Raw genomic sequence first — 18,282 nt, 5'->3', positions numbered from 1 at the left:
CGTGTGTACCCCACCCGTGTCAATAAACGACTTATCATCAGGTCCAAGTTCGAGTACGGACCATTTAATGTCCGTGGTTCGAATGAGATTTTGATCTCCCCGCCTTTTGCATTTATTCCTCACATTCAAGTCGTGACGCCTGCACTGCAGGATGCGTTATCGATACTGGACTTTGTTCGGTGCAAAATAATTGTTTGATCGGTGTCGATGCTGAAAACTGCTTCCCTTTCAGGTTTGAAATAAGCCATACGAACAACTAAATTGATCAATTTTTACATGGTGGCTAGGTAGTAGGGATTGGAGAGTTCTGCGCCACCTCCCCTTTCACTCCCTTTCACCCCGCTTTCACATTCCTCTCCGCCACCCGCGCCGGGGTTTCCCACTTCACTTACCTTGACCTTTTGACCCCGGTGCACTTTTCTGTCAACAACTCGTGACGATCACTCTCAAACAAAAAAGGGACTTCCCGTCGCTACTTGCCCGTTAGAAAAAAACGAGAAAAATAAACACTACATAAACAGATATGCTAGACCATACAACGAACGTAAATCGTTAATTTTGCAAAGACACGAGAAATTCAATTGACTTGATAGATTTGTACGATTGCTTTCATTGTTTAAATTCCAAACGTTTATGCAAATGTACCGATTGTAAAGAATGCCAGGATTTCCACGAATGCCACGACTGCACCCGTTGTAACGACTGCTACAATTGCGACTTTTGCGGTTTTAATTCATACGACTGTCAAAATTTAAATGCCTTGGACAGTTGCGAGGACTGTTACGATTGCAGCAATTGTATCGAATGTTTTGGTTGTACCGATTGTGTTTGCTGCGTAAATTGTATCGAGTTGGAAGGAATGGATCACGTGGTGTTCGTAGACGGCAAGCATAAAAAGCTGAGGCACGTGCGAGAAAACGAGCCACTGCCAGATTCACCGACTAAACTCGATACGGATTTATACAAAATTGGACTAATTATTGAATACGACGTTGACGTCGAACATTTAATTAAAGTAGAAATCCCGCCCGAATAAAAATGAGAAAAAATCTGGCTAAAGCCGGAAAATTAGAACCATGTCAACCCAAGTATATATCGTTTCAGACGACCAGAAAGCGTCTCAATGCCGACAACTGCGACCCCAACGTCACCTACGGTCCCTTTGACCCGAGTAAATTAATCATTTTAAAACCCGTGAATACAGAAGGGGCTCAAGTTAGCCAATGCACTTCGCCCATTTTTTACCATCACAACGGTCAAAATAAACACGTGTTGATTATGACGATCGAACCATGTTACGGTATAAACCCGCTTTACAAATACGGCACTTGAGATAAAACGTCCGAAAACGTCAAAGGCCGTCAAATTTGCTACTAAATACAAGAACCTACGGCAAACGTACTCGATCACATAAATTTGGCCGTTTATAAATTTATCGAATCTCACAAGTCTAATCTCCCGTCTAATACCGTAAACGCCTACCAAGCCAGTCGCGATATCGATGAATTGAACAAGATCGAGTATGTAGTTAAACCACCTTACACGGCTAAAAACCAAATGTACGTTAAAATAGATCCCTATGCCTCTCTATTTGATCACCGAAAGCCCCCCCCATTGACTCGTTAAATATCGATAAATTTTTCAATAAGAGATGCGACGCGCAATCATTTATTTGCGCAAAAGACGTATATTACGGTGCCCATGGTTCACTGTCTTGCGGCGCTAGCGTTTGGTATAGAGTGACAGCGGCAATGTTGAAAAATAGAAAACTTGAACGACGGGCTAATTTCAAATAAGGCGGTGTTGCAAGCGTTTAGCGGATTTGAATCTGGATTGGAATCTGGATCTGAATCTCCCGTGAAATTAAAAGTCGATTAAATCTGAAAAATCAATTGAACCTCGGTTATTCTTCGGAGTAACTGAGGTTAATTTTTTTGCCTTGAATAAATGGGCCATTAATAAAAAAAAATGACGGACGCAGAGATTTATCATTTAGCCGGCTCGTTACCCAAATCAAGTTTCGGATAAGCACTGGGAAAACGCCCTCGCCAAACAAGATTTCCAAAAACGTATAGATTGCTAAACAAAATTTTCCAATACAGTAAAAAGATAATCGATGACTCGCGGTGTCGTGTTGCTGGTAGCGACGTTTCGGCTGCTAGTGCTGCTAGCCTTCATCAGGCAACTGAAGTCTGGATGCTGCAGGGTCCGCTATATACCGCTGGACCGCGTCCTCTGCGTGTCCCCCGCCGTGTATTGCGGACGCAGTACGGGCGACCTCAGCGGGCGTCGCACGCTCCACTTCAAGGGCGTGTCCTCGGTGTGGCTCCGTTGCGCTCCAATGCTCCGGTGGTTGTGTTGGCGGATGGTGGGGAGCCAGAACCCGGGGATGTCGATACCGCTGTCTCTGTTGATGTTGTGTCCATTCAGGCGGATGTGGATGGCCTCCTTGACGCGTCTTGTGTACCAATGCTGGTCTTGGTCCACGCACTGCACGCTGTCCCAATTGGGGTGGTGACCAGCTCCCCAGGTGTGCTCGGCTACCGCTGACGACTCCACACGGGAGAGTCTCACGTCGCGTTGGTGCTCCTTGATTCTCTCGCCGATTGGTCTGCCAGTTTCGCCGATGTACACCTTGCCACAGTCACCGCATGGTATCTTGTAAACCACTCCTCCGCGTCTTCCGGGTGGGATGGGATCCTTAGGACGCACGAGTTGGTTCCTCAAGGTGGTGGATGATCGGAACACATGCGGACGCCGTGGTCCTCCAGGATCCTCTTCAGCCGTCCGGAGATACCGTCCACAAAGGGAAGAACGGTGAAAGCCTTGTACTCTGGTCGCTCCACTTCGGTGCTGGTCTTGGGTCTCGATGACTGCCGGATGAAGGACGCTGGATACCCGTTCGCCGTGAGGGCAGAGGTGACTGTGATCTGTCAACATCGGCGTGTCCAATGGAATCGCGTATCTGTTTTTAAAAGCGTCTGCGATTGCTTTATCCTCGCCGTTGTTTACGACTTCGTTTTTATCGCCAGCCCGAGTCTTCATTTTGCCACGTTTTCCTTTTCCAAACCAAATTAAGCCATATTTTTAGTTTGCGACAGAGTCATCCAATTGTCCTTAAAATTATGAAAAACGTCCGCGTCTCGGTAACTGACGATCTTATTTCCCTGTAGACTCACGGTGATTTCCGAGATTAAATTTCGAGCCATGTTGTTATACACGGTACGGTTATCGTCGGATGCGCCGTCGAGATCGAGTTAAAAAGCGAGTTTGGCGGTACCGGGTACAATTACGTCGTCCATGCCTAAAGCCGGGAATTTCACGTTTAACGTGTGACCCGCGGCTATCGTACTCGGGTTGTAGGTAATGGTTACTTTGCGTCTTTCGCCTTTGATCGCGCGAGGCACTTTTAGCCTGCGACTCCGGTTTAGTTTTTTAGTGTATTGATGCGACATATTACCTTTATATTATACGATTCTTATTTTACGATTTTTATTTTACTGAAGTATTTTTAAAAGAAAAGAAAACGCGATTAATGTTAAACCCGCTGCGAAATATAGATCTTCGAATTTTTCACTTTGGATCTTATCGCCGACGTGATCGATATCTGCGCGCATGTCACCCAGAATTTGCTCGATGTTGCTTAAGTCAGCTCGAATTTCTGACAGTTGATCTTTAATTTCGCTATTCATTTAATTTACTTATTTTAAAAATGGCTAGTGCTTTAATGATGGTTGGAGGGGTCATAGTGAATGCGTAAGCTTTCACGGGGTCAAATTTTTTATTTAGCAGTTTATCAAAAAGTAAAGTCGACGAAGAACGAAAGCGTCACAACCTTGCGTTAGAGCAATTGGCGCAAGCGAAGGAATCCTGGGAACAAAACCGCGTACACATGCTAGATTTTCTGAAAAAACGAATGAGACAAGAATGCGCGAGTCAGCAAACATTTGTAACTGTGCACGAAGCGTTACGAGCTTACAGCGAATTGACCGGTAAAAATATAATGCGGTTACCACCGGAACCTAAATTGTCTGATTTCTACGAGCCTTCCGAAGATCAAAAAATTCGTGAGTTTGTATGGATTTTAGGTGGGACGGCCTTAGTCGGTTTCTTAGCTTATCGATTTGCGTAACTTTATTTTTAAAGTGGAGGAAACTTTTAAAAAACTATTTTACAGCCCGCAAGGCTACTGGCGAGAAGAAAGCGCCGTCGATCATCTACACGAAAAGACCGGTGCTGACAAATCAATTATTAGAAACTGGCTAAAAAAGCAGGCTATTTGGCAAATATATTTACCAAAACCAAATTACGTACCGAGACCTACAATGTTGCAAACAGAATACGTTAGTCCAAACGAAGCTCATCAAATGGACATTTTGTACTTACCCTGGGACCGCGTTAAAAGAAAAACTTTTAAATACGCTTTAACGATCGTAGACGTCGGTTCGCGGTATAAAGAAGCAGAACCGTTGACCAGTAAAACGGCCGAGCAAGTGAGCGTAGCGAGCAAGAAAATTTACGAGCGATCACCTCTGACTTGGCCTAAAACTATAAACGTAGCCTCAGGATCTGAATTTAAAGGCGAGTTTAAAAAGTTAATTGTTAAACATGGGGTGGAAATTTAAGTGGGAAACCCGGGCGTTCATAGGTCGCAGGGGATCGTGGAAAGGTTTAATCGTACTTTAGCTGAAAGGTTATTCGGTCATCAATACGCTCAAGAAATGTTAAACGAGGGCGTAAAATCGGTCGTAAAATCGTTAAACGAGGAAAAAATACGTTTAATTGATGCTGTTCCTGCCGAAGCCGTCAAATTAGACCGAGTGAAACAAATAGCTAGTGCGCCTGTTAAAAGCGCGTCGCGTGAATTACCTCCAAATGTATTAGTTAGATATTTATATTACCTGGGCGAGCAAGAAGGCGGCACCGTCAGAAGGGCGACAGATCCAGTCTGGTCCGTAGACGTTTATCAAGTGGAGAAGCGCACCAGTCAATTTAAACGAGTGGAAGGCAGGAGGGTAAAAACGGGCCCCACTTTGTATTATCTATTAAACGGGCCAAAGAGGAGTTTTGTCAAAGAGGAGCTTCAAGTCGTACCCGAAGATACCGAATTACCGCCCGAGTTTTAACTGCGCAAAAACTGAATTGAGGGCTTTCTCTTTGTCCTTAAAATTTGAGTTGTACACCCAGTGATAGATAAACGATTCGCGTTGTGCTCGCTCCGCTCGCTTCAGCTTAACAGATTGCTTAGCTCGCTCCAGGTCAGTTGCTTTAAATCCTCTAATCCTCGATTGATAGTGCCCGTAAGCTAACGTATCAACCCCGTTTGGTAAAATATAACGCTTGGTGTCTAACGGCGACAGACTCAACTTATTTTGCGACACGGTAAATATTTGATGTTTGTCTGATCTAAATAATAGCTGTTGATTGAAATGCTGCTTCTATTCAAATAGGCAGCTTTTATACATATCATGTGATAACCGTTTCTCGGTTACTACTTTTGTTACCCCTTTCGCCTTCTTTAAATTTTGATCGGTAGTTAAGATCGAATACATTTTTGGGCGTATGCAAACGACCTCTGAAATGACCTTACCACCAAATTCGTCTTTCTTTTTGCCTATGACCTTTTTATTTTTGGTGCTGTAAAGTTGATAGTCGAGCGGGTAATTACTAAAGTCAAATAATGTACGCTTTTTACTCAAGTAGCCGTTTAAATCGTCAGTTTGAATCTGAACTAACAGAGAATCAGTGTACGTATGAAGTAAATTTACTTGTTCACCAAAATTTGATTTTAGTTCGTTGTAATAGAAATCGGAAAGGAAATCGGAATCGGAAAGGTAAATACGCCAAAGTCAGTTTTTTCGGGTTTTTCCAATCTAAACTGCACTTTTAGGGCCGTTTGCAATTTGTAAGAACCCACTTCCTTTAACTCTCCAACGCTTTCTTCTCGATGAAAGTTTTGTAAAAATCAAAAACGGGCACGAGGTCGTATTCAAAGAAACGGGGTATCAATTCCCAATTGCGGTAGTTGCCCTGAAAGCGTCTCACGTTTCTAATGTCGACTTCCGCAATTTCCTTGGGTTGAGTGTAAGCTTTATTCGCTTCAATAAAGTCTTGTTTAACATATCTGTTTTTGTGTGCAGAAGGAATATTGTATTTTTGAACCGTTTTCAACAGCTGACGATATGACTGACGCGGGAGGTACCTAAATTGTTTCTGGTCTGCCCGTATGGCTTCAATGAGCTCGGGTTTAGTTTGAGATTTACGCTTGGGAGGTGGTACCGAGATGTGATACTGCTTGATAAAATCTTCTAAAAACCCCTTTTTGAACCGGTAAAAGGTCGTTAGTAGAGGTCTAAATTGTGGTTTTTCCATGTCTCTATTTATAAGTAGCTTTCTAAAATTTTTCTCATTTTTTCTATTGACTTGACTTGACATGTTTTTTTATATATTGTTATTTTTATATATAGGCCATTTATTTAAGGCGGTTGTAAACATGGCGCATTTTGCTTTGAACAGAGCCGCGCTTTAAGTAGAAGTCACGAGTTTAGACCAGAAAAGCGAGGGGAAGTCCCTTTTTTGTTTGAGAGTGATTGTTTATTTGATCAGCGCACGTCGCGAGTTGTTGACAGAAAAGTACGCCGGGGTCAAAAGGTCAAGGTAAGTGAAGTGAGAAACCCCGGCGCGGGTGGCGGAAAGGAAGGTGAAAGCGGGGTGAAAGCGGGGTGAAAGGGGAGGTGGCGCAGAACTCTCCAATCCCTACTACTAGCTATTCGGAGGATTCATTGCACAAGGTGCGGCGTCTGCGTCGATGCTCCCCAGGCCTTGCCCGTAACGTTATACTGCACGGTTACCACAATAGGTGAAAGAAAATGGCGCACTTCACTCCCGAGTACTTCACCGAATATCGGAGAGAAATGTATGAATGGGGAAGCGCTGCAGATAGAGGCGGCAAGCCTATGGCGAGGTTCTATGACATCTGGGCAGATAGATACGCCAAGGTATGTGCCAGACTTATTAATTTTTTTAGTTTGTTCTGTTGTTCTTTGTGTGTTGTACGGGGAACAAGTACGAGGGATGTTATTGGCCTGACTAGGGATCGTTGGTAGGGCGGTTTTCTCTGGATTTCAGCTTCGATAAAGCAACCTCATCAAAAGCTTATTGACGGTTTTCCACTCTCATCCTATGATCGTAAACATATGACTGTAAACATGTAAAACAAAGTCGGGCAACCTTCTGATGGGCGGCCATCAGGGCAAAAAGACAAGACTGAGAAAAATAAAACAAATTATATTAAAAATTAACAAATAAAAATAAAGAAGTGTTTTAACAATAAAAAAGAACAAAAATTAAGAAAAATGAATGAGAATTGGTACAAAAAAATTAAAAATGAAAACGATGGAAAACCAAATGAAATTATTAAAAATAAATAAATATATTAGACAGAAAGTTAAAAACAGAATAAAATAACTAAAAGAGAAAACGAATAAGAAATGAAAGCAGAAAAAAATAGGAATCAGCCAGAAAATATAAATACCGAAAAATCAAAAGATAAAGGAAAAAAAATACAAGTAGAAAAAGAAGTAAAAAGGACAAGAAAAATTTTTTTAAAACAAAGATAAAGCTACTACAAAAATGACAATACAAACTGCTAGTCTTGTTTGAAAAGAAGTAAAAAAGAAAAATCTCAAAAACAAAACTGCAAGTGGCAAAACAAAATTGTAACTCGCAAAACTAAATTGTAACTCATAAAATTGTAACTTGCAAAACAAAATTCTCGTAAAAAAACTGACTAACTCATAAGGTTGGGGGCGTGCGAAGCTCTGTGCTAGCTGCGCGCGTTTGTTCACTCATGGATGTAGGAAGAGGTTTGCTGAACTTCACTCGTCAAACGCGCCGCGCCGATGGTGGAATATTTCCGTCTTTAAACTTCTACAAAGTCTTTCCATTTCCTTAGTAACAGTGATCCACAAAATATCCATACCCTTTGACTTGGCCACTAAAATCTTTGAATGATGGAGTGGTAGAATAGGTAGGACACAATAGCACACAAGGTACGACTCGAGGACGCGTTTGTTTTCTTATTCCTCATTGGGCATGATGTTGTATACAACAATGGTAATGGCTCTAGCAATGCAATAGCGAACTGTACACGTGCACACGGGGGGGTGTTCCTTGTCAATATGAACTCGACTACCTGTATGAAGATTTAAGTTAAAAGACGTCAATGTCGATCTTGACATACATGTGAAAAGTTGCCATGATTATGTTATCGAACAAATAAAAGTGAAAATGCCTGTTTGTATGGTAATTTTCATTGGTTCGTGGTTTATAAATGTTAATGTTCCCCTTTGACTGTCACTTATGGGATCATATCCTACTTTTAATTTCTGATTTGCATGACTTATATATGTTTGAAAGCTCATATTATTCTGTCCCATAATTACATTTTGGGGGCATGGAGGGGCTTTTAACAAAACCAGGCAAACATTGGTGTGTGTCCTTATGATGCCCACATTTTTCACATTAAATAGCCAGATACTAATGAAGCAGTGTGCCATACAGTGAGACAACAGTGGTTTAATGGATGAAATGCCGTGACTAGCGTGATTGAGCAGTCTACAAAAAGCCGTATGGAATTGCTGTTATTTGGGGTTGATTAAATAAAGCACACTGATTTCAAAGTTGGACAGCCCCAAAACAACTCAATGTGATCCTGTTACATCTTGTAGCTAATTGAACTGTTACTCAATTTACTTATGCTATTGCTAGACCATCTAACTGCCTTGAAATTAGTTAGAAGGCAATTACATTGGCAATTACATATTTCAGAGCATTGATTATATTATATTCTTGTCAATATTTATTTACCATGTTGTCAACAACTATATGGAGCTTCTAAACTCGTCAGTTCATGGATTCAATATGGTGGTATTCATTGTATATCATTAGATCCTCACTAATGTTGCATGCTCCGATTGAAATTTATGAACATTTTGATAGAGCAATAAAGGAGTAAACCTTACTCAAGTGGATAGGCACAGCACTCCTTCAGGTACATATGTAGTTAAGTGTATGTTGTGTCCTGGTAGCGTTTGAGTGTTATTTATCCGTGAACATGATGCTTATTAACGATGGCGGCTGGAATACACTCTGCATATAATGCATTTTATAAGCTTGTGGAGAGAAGTAAAGCAGTCCACCGCCAGCTCCTTTTTGGGGGTGGGGGTGGGGGGTGGGGCAGGGTGTCAACTTCCCACCCCAGCTCATAACCATTATTTCTTTTTACTTTCAACAATGGCAAACCTGAATACTGATGTAGGAAAGATCAAAATCATGAGGTTACATCATGTATAATGGTGCCTGAAACAAAGGAGAGATCCTTATATCCCCAAATGGGGTTTAAAAATTCTGGTAAAAAGACCCCAAACACACAAACTTACTGACCATCCACGTGCACGTCATTATCAGAAAAATTATGATGATACTTGCACCCCATGGAGCTTACTTGTCTAAATCAAATAATTTACTGCCATTTCTCTGTTAAACTGTTTTTTCTTCCTGATGTATATTGTATATTTTCATGTTCAATGTTGATGTGAATTAAATTTAATTGTGATTCTAATGCTGACCTTTTCCATTCATTCAAGGAGAGAATTCAATGACAGTATATCCTGGGCGTGTATATGAAAACATTTACGAAGTATAAAGGCTGTGTACTAATTATTACCACAGATACTGCACGGTTGAACGCGTCCAAGTTTTTAATTGGTTCAATATATGCATGACATTGTAACCGAGTTAAGAGTCTCAAATTTTCAGTGATTTTGTGGCCTCACGGCAATAAATCTTGAGAACAAAAAGAAATTGCTCAAAACTAAAAACTACTTTGATTTGAAAATGAAGGCTTTGAAGGTCCGTACTTTTGTGTTTATCTGTGGTTATTCCAGCCGTTCATTGATGTGGCCGTGAAAGAAGGTTGTTTCTTGTCAAAGGACCTCTGGGCCAAGGAGTCAGGTCTTGGACATTAATGTCAATGCTCTTAGACTTATCGAGAAATTGTCTGTCCTTGCCATTGCAGCTGCACGACGACCTTGGCTTTCCCGCACCGTCCAATATGGCAGCCATTGCATCTGAAATAATCGGTGATAAATCTGTGAGGATTCTTGATGCAGCCTCAGGGATAGGAATGGTCGGAGAAGCGGTAAACATCGATCAACAAAAAGACATCATTTAAATTACACGTACTCTAGTATTAGAAGTCATCATCAGTTTTGAAAAATTACCAGATCGTCATATACATCACTGCATCTCAAATTTGCTCTTTGTTCTGTGAAATTAATTTTTTTTTGTACCCGAGGAGTTTTTATTCTGTACTTTGCTTTCGAAGGCTGTATCTTGCTCTCAGGTCTGTTACGGATCATATTATACCTTCAAATTATACCGAGAAAAACGAAAATAGAATTATGTGACAGGTTAAATGATTCTCTGCAAGCTTTTATCTGTTCTGTCCACAGCTTAAGAATCTCGGCTTCACGTGTATCGACGCTTTGGACGCTTCCCAAATTTCCTTAGACAAAAGCAAGGAACATCAGTGCTACACTGAGTACATATGCGACACACTAGATGACCACCGGACGAAAATTCCTGACAGTGCGGGTCTAATGTTATCATTATTAGCATCCTTCACTATTGATACGAATTGATATTTTGTGTTCCTTAAAGTGGCGAAGTATTTCTACTATGGTTGATAAGTCAAACCCTAAGACAAATATGCCCCACACACTTGGCTGAAGGGAAAAAATACCTGTCTTCCTTTTCAGGGGAGGATTTTGATTTTTCCTTGTTACTTAACCACGCGCCCATGCGAAGCTCAGACATAACTACTAAGTTGGGGTTAACCCAAATTTTTCCATTTCCAGGGGACATAACATGAGCCCAGAATATTAGTTCTTCATCCAACATTGCTTCGCAGAAGTGTACGACCTCAGATTATAAGACACTATTAACATGACTTCATGTATTTATACAAATAAAAGTGACTTTTTGAACTTCACTCTGAACTGGAATTTCCCTCTTGTACCCGTCCAGATAACTATGACGCTGTCGTAATGTGCGGTGCCTTTGGCGTTCCTGGTCACGTAGACGATTTGTGCTTTCCAGAGCTGATTCGAATAACGAAGCCGGGTAAAAACATTTAAAACACGGTTGAATTAAACCATTGATCCTGACAGCAAATTTGAATATTTCTTAAATACATGTACATGCATGCTGTTTCTAACTTGATACTAATTTAGTATCTTTAACTTTTCCACGGTTGTGATAATAAGTCTGGTCGCAGGTGTGGACTTGATCAATTAAAAGTGACCTCTTTCCTTGTTTGCGCTAGGTGGGTATATAATGTTTACATTGAGTGTGAAAGTATTCGACCAATGGGAGGCCAAGTTGGAGGCAGTTATTGGTGCACTCAGTGAGCAGGGACAATTGGAACTTGTGGAATATCGCTAGTTTAAAAGACAAACTAAAATAAAAGTTGATTGAATTTATAGTATAGGGTGTGTGGATATTTCTGTACCCAACATAGGATGAATGAATGCTGTGAGTTTGTGTCCTGAGAAATTCTAATCGATTACCTTGATTTTTAGTCTTTGAAATTTGCACTGTGCTTAAATGTGTAATCAATTATATTTCTGGATAAATGAGATGTTTTAAAAGAGCTTCCACATGACCACAACCATGAAATTGCTATGCAGTTGGAAGGGGAAGGACAGCGGTTGGACCACAACCATGAAAATAGAGGTTATACCACAATTTAAAGGATACAAATTATTCAAAGCATAAACTTGCCTTTATTCCAAATGTGTAATCGAACGGTAAAAAACATTTTTTTGTTTATTTGTTTGTTTATAAAATCAGCTTGAAACAAATCGATGTGGCATTAATTAAGGTTCGAAGTATCCACTGCAATTTTGTTACTTTCAGTTGTCCATGAATCAACACGATGACTTCCGCAAAGCAACAATCTGTGAAATAAAGAAAGACCTTGTAAAGACCTTCGACTCATCAGTTTCAGCACTGACACATTGACACCAGTTCTCATGAAATTAATTATCGAAATAATTTCATTCCGTTGATAAGGCGCACAGTACCTAACAGTACCTGTCACTAGTCTTTGTTATTGGTTGCTCTTTATTGCTCATATTGTAGACGAATAGCAGGGTCAAAGTCGTAGGCAAGAGTGGGTTAACATCAAACTCTAAGGTTCAAGTGCAAGATTGCAAATTGTCGTAAATGTCTGTCATTGCATGCTTACAGAGCAGAGTTAAAAATGTAAATGAAGTCACTGTATATTGTAAAGTAAAAACATGGTTTAGTGGTAAACATTAGTTAACTGTAGACAATAAGTGTTGTGAGCCTCGTTTTTTAACAGTCGTGAGTGTACTGCACATACTGTTGGCATAGGTGAAGGTCACCAAAACATTCTAACGTGCCCAAAACAAACACAAACAAGCAAACACCCCAACAAACCAACCAAAAATAGCTTAACCGAAATCGAAACCACACCTTTCATACAAGCAGAATTCTTAGACGGAGAATTACAACTTAGTAGAAGACAACTGAGAAAAGTTCTTTAGTTCGTCGCTTGTGCGTTACCCAGTTTCGTCCACTTGATACCTGGTACTTGGTAGAAATTCCTCCTGAATTCTCCACTAGGGAGATTAACAAGGAGGCCACCGATCTTGCGCCCATCCCCATTTCCGTTCGACCATAAACATTTTTGCTGTCAAAAAAAGACCCAGAGCCAAACTTTCAGGGGCCAGGGTTTTTGGGGAGGGGGCGGAAAATTTTGGAATTTCTGTATCCGTAACTTAGCCTTTCTGAGGGATATAGCGCACTGCAGCTTAGGGCCACCAAGCCTTAACATAGACAGAATTTACCTTAAGACAAGTGTTGAGCTTCATCGAACAGTTAATTAGTCTTAGCAACGGACACTGGGGAAAAAACGGATTTGGGCTGTGACAGTGCAAGAGGGCGTCACACAAAATTGTAACTGTGCCAACTTAATTTACATCAGAACTCATGTCAACACGACAATGTCAACTTTCTAAACTCTTTTAACTTTGCACATATAATAAAATAACAATATTGAAAAATGGGAATTACTTCTTAATTAAATCCCCTAGTAGCATAACATCCACGATAAACTACGGTGCTTTATAAATTGACGACGTAAATCAAAAATTAAACATTGTTGACAATGCTTGAATAAAATGTTTATTATTTGCTTTTTTCCGATTACGTGGTGAGCTTCTGAGTAAGCTACAAACTATTTAAATGTGCTCCAGTTTTCTTGTACGCCTGTCTCAAATACTATAGGAATATTTCGAATCAATTTCCCCTTTTTTCATTTAATTGTACGAGGGCTCATCTGGCCTGGGAGTGCTTCTCATCACCCAAAAGGGAGTGTTGTTTAAAGGTGACGGACATGACATACCCGACAAGTTCATCATTGTTATCCTTGGCTGAAAAAAGAGAATTACGTTTTGACATACAAAAACTATGTCAACGAGAAAGTCCCATTGGAGATAATGCTTCAAGTATTATGTCAATCCCAAACTTCAGGCGTCTGAAATTTTAATAGGTTAGCGAGTAAAGGCGCGTTTTGTGCAAAACGGTCGTCGAAAAGGCTATGAGTCCTCCAAATGGTTTCCTGGCGAGAGACGAATACAGAGACGAAGACGAAGTTCAAAGTAATCAGGCTGTTATTCAGTGTGGTTAAAATTGGGCCTGCAAGCTAAACCAATCCATGGGTCCAGGTCTTGAGAAGGGTCCAGCGTAGTGCCCAGATAGATGCTGAGGATGGCCGAGACCAGAGTTGACTTGATCCAGGACCCACCGTCTTTCAGAAGAGTCATGTGGTTGATGATCGCTTCCAGTGTCTCACTATCAATTCCGTCTGCTTTGTTGTCTGTGTCATTGTCGCCTGGCCGATTCCATGTCTGCAGGATTCTTTCTCTGAAGTAGCGCCAAGGACGTCCAACGTCCAAACCCCAAACAGCCAAAAGGGGACCAGCCAGAAAGACGACCTTGTCACACCAAGTGAAGACGGTCCACAGCATCAAGTTGGACTCCTCCCGCTTGATGTCTTTTCTGATCTCTGGCAATGTATCCATAGTATAAGGGATCGCAAAGACGACCCCCAAGACCGCTATGGACACCGACAGTACCATCCATCTCCCACCGAAATCGCGATAGCTTCGAAAGCCAAAGCACAGCTTCCTGATTTCGGCCTTGGTGGTCTCTATGTCAGCCGCACCCCGCTTGCTAATCCTGACGGCAGTTTGGTGAAATTCCTCCCGATGTGACATCTGGAGGCAGTGGATGACGAAACAGAAGATTCCATAGAGGGCGTAACCAGCCACACCCCCTATGGTCCTGATGTAAACGAAGGCATCCCTTGGGCAATTTGTACTTCCAGATTCCAGGAAGAACACCATCAATTTCATGATGATGCAAGGAGTTGGTAGCGCCATGAAACCAAGGAGACGCCACCACATTTTACTGGGGCTATACTCCAAACGCTCCTTCAAGTACGCCTCAGAGAACACGGCCAGGCGATCTCTAGTGGAATCGTAGAAGCAAGAGATGTACAATCGAGCAATCAGACAGAACAGCAGGGTTATCGTCAGTTGGGGAAGGTACGTCAAGTAAGAAATGAAGAACACAGTGTCTTGTCGTTTACCCAGATAATCCTTGAAAATGATGGCGAAATCGACAAAGTGGAACACCACGATCAGCAATATAAGTAGGAAGGAAACGACTCCATAGCCTATCAGAGAGGAAGAAAAGAAATCAACAGTTCTGAATATCAATGTTAATTTGCTCACGTTCAGTCGTTTGGTGTCCATTGTCTAATGCCGACCTTGTTGTGAAACTGATTGGATCACTCAGCAAAATCATCACTCATTCTCGTTAACCCCGCACATTTATGTTGACACCGCTCGACGGATGTCAATTAGTTTTAATTGTTCATCAGGTGATGACGATAAGAACCTGACATTTTTCAATCATGCGGGAACCACAGTCATGCATATACACTACCCTACATTCATAACTCGTACCGTGAAATTTAATCAAGTTTTGGTGATTACTGGCACTTGGTAGCTTTAATGTATTTTCCTTATGCTAACATTTTATTTCTTTGTGGGTCAAGATAACCAGAGGACGTAGTGATCAAACAGTTAATAACTGAAAGCTACAGAACTGCCTTGAGTTTCAGATAAAAGTAAATGTCAAATGAACCATACTGATCTGATTTCAAAGATGGATTAGCGCCGGGGATTTGCGCCCTGCACGTCGGGCAGGGCAAAATCCAAAATTAACATACTACTCTAAATTGAATAGTCCTATAGGAGATTAAATAGCACTTTTGATCCAACCTTGAGTGCTGGTGTATATGGGTATTTAAGAGATAGTGAGATACTAGTACGTACTCTTTTCATCATCCCATAATATTTCGTAGCCCCGGCACCGATGCCACAGACTTGCACACCGACCTGCCGTCGTTTTTGACCGAGGACCTGGCAACAGCCCCAAGATGGCCAGGCCTATCCGTAGCGGCAATTGGCCGTCCTCCATGATCAATGACTGTGGACCTCTACTGCTTTGTTGCCTGATTTAGAACAAGGAAGAGTCCCAGCTGATGGTTGTCTCACCACCCTCTCAACTAACCAAACGCAAAGCAACTGACCAAACGTGGGGCAGCAGAATGACTTTGTACTTTGCATTGCGCTTCATAATAATGTTGGGAAGTCCCTGCTGTTTCGAATCTCGTAATGTGCTTCCTTGATAACGATTATGGTGAATCAATATAGACCTACAAGAATACCAATAACTGCACGGCCACTCACCAAAGCAGTCATCACAGGTGTTGAAAACTACATCTACGCGTTTCTCTTACGATCAAGATGTTTGAATCATGGTTTGAATTCTAGGGGCATCTTCAAAAGTTCTTTGGATCATTACTGGAAAAGTATTTTGTGAGTTCATCATCGTGAAAACGTAGAACGCCTGCCGATTATTTTGCAATGTCGGTGGGATTAGCAGACGGGGTGGTTGCAATAACGCCGCCCCCATTGAAAAAAAGGAAAAGGAAAAGACAAAACGAAACAAAACATGACCAAACAATGACAGACTTTTTTCCCCTGCTTTGTATTGGTGTGTGTTATTGATACTAACAAGGAAAAGACACTGGCCAAAATGATATTCATCCTCTCAAATAGAGCAGGCGCAAAGTGTGTTACCTTGGTCCAAACTTTTCTGCAACCATTATTCTAATTCGTGCCCTGACGATCTGAGTGAACCTAAGGGTCGAGTGATAGTCCGGATTACCATACAGATGGTAGTTGTACGGCATTTCACAGATGCAGGTGCACAACTGGACAAACCATGAGAAATAATGATTCTTAAAATCTCAATGCATGTATAACTTCTCTGATACTAGCATGAGGTTTTGAAATCGCCATTGAATCACATTTCGAAGAACTAAACTCAATAAACACTTCTGTGAACAAAAGTGTAGTTCAATGGGGATCACGGTGGCAGTTGATAATATTCGGTATGAGGAAAATCCCCACAATATTGTGCAACACAAGGAAGTCTGCACATAAGGTTTTAGTTTTTCCGCCCGATATTCTTGGAACCAAACAGAATTGACCTAAGATCACGATGTTGCCGCCAAAATATTATTGTTGGACAGACATGCAAATTGTTTGCCAATTTACTTTGGATCGGCTGTTAGTGTTAGTGACCACAGTTACGTATAGTCTCACTATGAACTCGTTAAAAAATAATTTAAAGGGTGACGAGTGGTCTTCGTTGAGGCTTATGGGCAAACAGGAATCGTATTTATGAAAAATGACAAGTCAACAGCAGGTTTTTCTGCTAGCTTCCACATATCCTCCACGGTGATGTATGAATAGAGATTCACTGCGAAACCTTGGCACGGTTACGCGAAATGGGGCAATACTGAGCGGTACACTTCCCACGATATCAACCACATAAATTCAACGTTGGAACCAGTTATAGACCAACTGGATATGTTTTTATTGCTGAGGCCTCTAGAAAAAACTGCCAAAACAACAGCAGCAAAACAGTTTAACTGTAGATTTCCAGTAACTCCATATCGTGTGCGCGTAACACTAAACACGCGATGGAGTCGAAGATTTAAACAAAAAACATGAGGGAAGTGGTTCTTGAGAGGAGACTAGTCTTCGTAACTCGTTGAACTCGAAGCTTCCCCTAATGCAATGTCGTACTTGTCCCTCGAAAAAACTGCTCCAGAGCCACGAGTAAAGCATTTTAGAAGTCTAGCTTCCGTAGAAGTAGTGTGAAAAAAAAGACACTAAATATAGCTCAATGTCTTCGTGTGGAATGGTCACCTCTCTACCTTATCCGTTTGCATTCGAATATGCTTGGGAGCTGGGACCAGTCTAGTCCAGTGAACGACGTAAGGGAAGGGGAATTCCCCTCGATTTCTAAATCGACATGAGGCGCCATGACGCGTTAGAATCAACGGATGCGGCGCTTTCCAAGATTCCAAGAAGCCTCTGTGTGTTGGACTAACAGATTTAAATAGGTAGTAATAGTACTCAGTACTAAAGTAGGCCCACTTAGCAACAGTTTCTCCAAAAACAACGTCATTATGTTCTGGATTTTGGAAAGAATTCCGAAAGTAAACCTCTCTTTGTGACCTGGTGACGTACATGTAGCAAAGTTGACTATGCATGGCCTTGGTCAACTGCTCTCATCAGTTGACCTGGCCTATTTTCTTTTGTTGCATACATGCCCATTTTGAACCTAGTGCAGGCAGAAAAACAACTTGGCATGCAAGAGCAATGAGCATCAATTCATCAAGGTGTTAATCACTGTATGATGTGCACAGAAAATAAAGGCATGGTCCTGAGAGTGCTTGAGGTACATGTAGCAATGGACATTGTTTCGAGTGAGTCTAGTAATGACAGAAAGAGAGCAAATTTGTACCTATAGCCTTGCATGACTCAACTGTTGGTTTTAGTCAACATTTTTTCAATAAATAATGCCTATAATTAATTACCACCGGCCATCAGTGCATTATCATATGTTCATAAATCCTTTTCCCAATCTTGCTTGACCATATTTTCGTCACATGGCCAAAGGAACCCGCCACACAAACTTTCAGTGCGGCAAAATGCGTCAAGCCACGGCAACCCAAACACAAGGGATGCAACCTGCTGAGACCCCAGT

At 41.4% G+C, this 18,282-nt stretch overlaps 3 protein-coding genes across 6 annotated transcripts in view; 2 read left to right on the top strand and 1 right to left on the bottom strand.

Annotated features, from left to right (window-relative positions):
• Nucleotides 1-18,282, top strand: part of LOC110988642 (mitogen-activated protein kinase kinase kinase 20-like) — a 37,352-nt gene that overhangs the window by 5,094 nt on the left and 13,976 nt on the right. Inside the window, exon 1 of one of the 4 annotated variants that reach the window (XM_087132447.1) lies at nt 17,455-17,635. The exons of 1 other annotated variant lie outside the window; for it this stretch is intronic. The gene's annotated coding sequence lies outside the window, so the exon portion shown is untranslated. Of the gene's footprint in view, nt 1-17,454; nt 17,636-18,282 lie in introns of those variants that run through there. 2 more of the 4 variants (XM_087132444.1, XM_087132448.1) reach the window with 2 other exon arrangements.
• LOC110988646 (methyltransferase-like protein 27) lies at nt 6,683-11,925 on the top strand. The gene is made up of 5 exons (XM_022252379.2): nt 6,683-6,998; nt 10,079-10,201; nt 10,515-10,650; nt 11,089-11,184; nt 11,387-11,925. The coding sequence occupies exons 1-5, from the start codon at nt 6,870-6,872 to the stop codon at nt 11,503-11,505; spliced, it is 603 nt and encodes a 200-aa protein (XP_022108071.2). The 5' UTR covers nt 6,683-6,869; the 3' UTR covers nt 11,506-11,925.
• On the bottom strand, nt 13,243-15,719 carry LOC110988643 (uncharacterized). The gene is made up of 2 exons (XM_022252376.2): nt 15,492-15,719; nt 13,243-14,827 (listed from the first exon to the last, which is right to left on the bottom strand). The coding sequence occupies exons 1-2, from the start codon at nt 15,634-15,636 to the stop codon at nt 13,761-13,763; spliced, it is 1,212 nt and encodes a 403-aa protein (XP_022108068.2). The 5' UTR covers nt 15,637-15,719; the 3' UTR covers nt 13,243-13,760.

The sequence above is a fragment of the Acanthaster planci genome, linkage group LG02 (assembly GCF_054643075.1).
Source record: "Acanthaster planci isolate LZ-2023a linkage group LG02, COTS_SCS, whole genome shotgun sequence".
Lineage (NCBI taxonomy): Eukaryota > Metazoa > Echinodermata > Asteroidea > Valvatida > Acanthasteridae > Acanthaster > Acanthaster planci.
Note: the sequence above shows the minus strand (reverse complement) of the source record. Positions and strands in the feature narration are given on the sequence as shown.

Excerpts from the sequence above, each read along its gene's own strand:
- LOC110988646 (XM_022252379.2), top strand. The coding sequence starts at position 6,870 with ATGGCGCACTTCACTCCCGAGTACTTCACCGAATATCGGAGAGAAATG. Across the intron at positions 6,999-10,078 it reads GGGCAGATAGATACGCCAAG|CTGCACGACGACCTTGGCTT; the intron begins GTATGTGCCAGA and ends TTGCCATTGCAG. Across the intron at positions 11,185-11,386 it reads GATTCGAATAACGAAGCCGG|GTGGGTATATAATGTTTACA; the intron begins GTAAAAACATTT and ends TGTTTGCGCTAG.
- LOC110988643 (XM_022252376.2), bottom strand. The coding sequence starts at position 15,636 with ATGGAGGACGGCCAATTGCCGCTACGGATAGGCCTGGCCATCTTGGGG. Across the intron at positions 14,828-15,491 it reads ATTATGGGATGATGAAAAGA|GCTATGGAGTCGTTTCCTTC; the intron begins GTACGTACTAGT and ends CCTCTCTGATAG.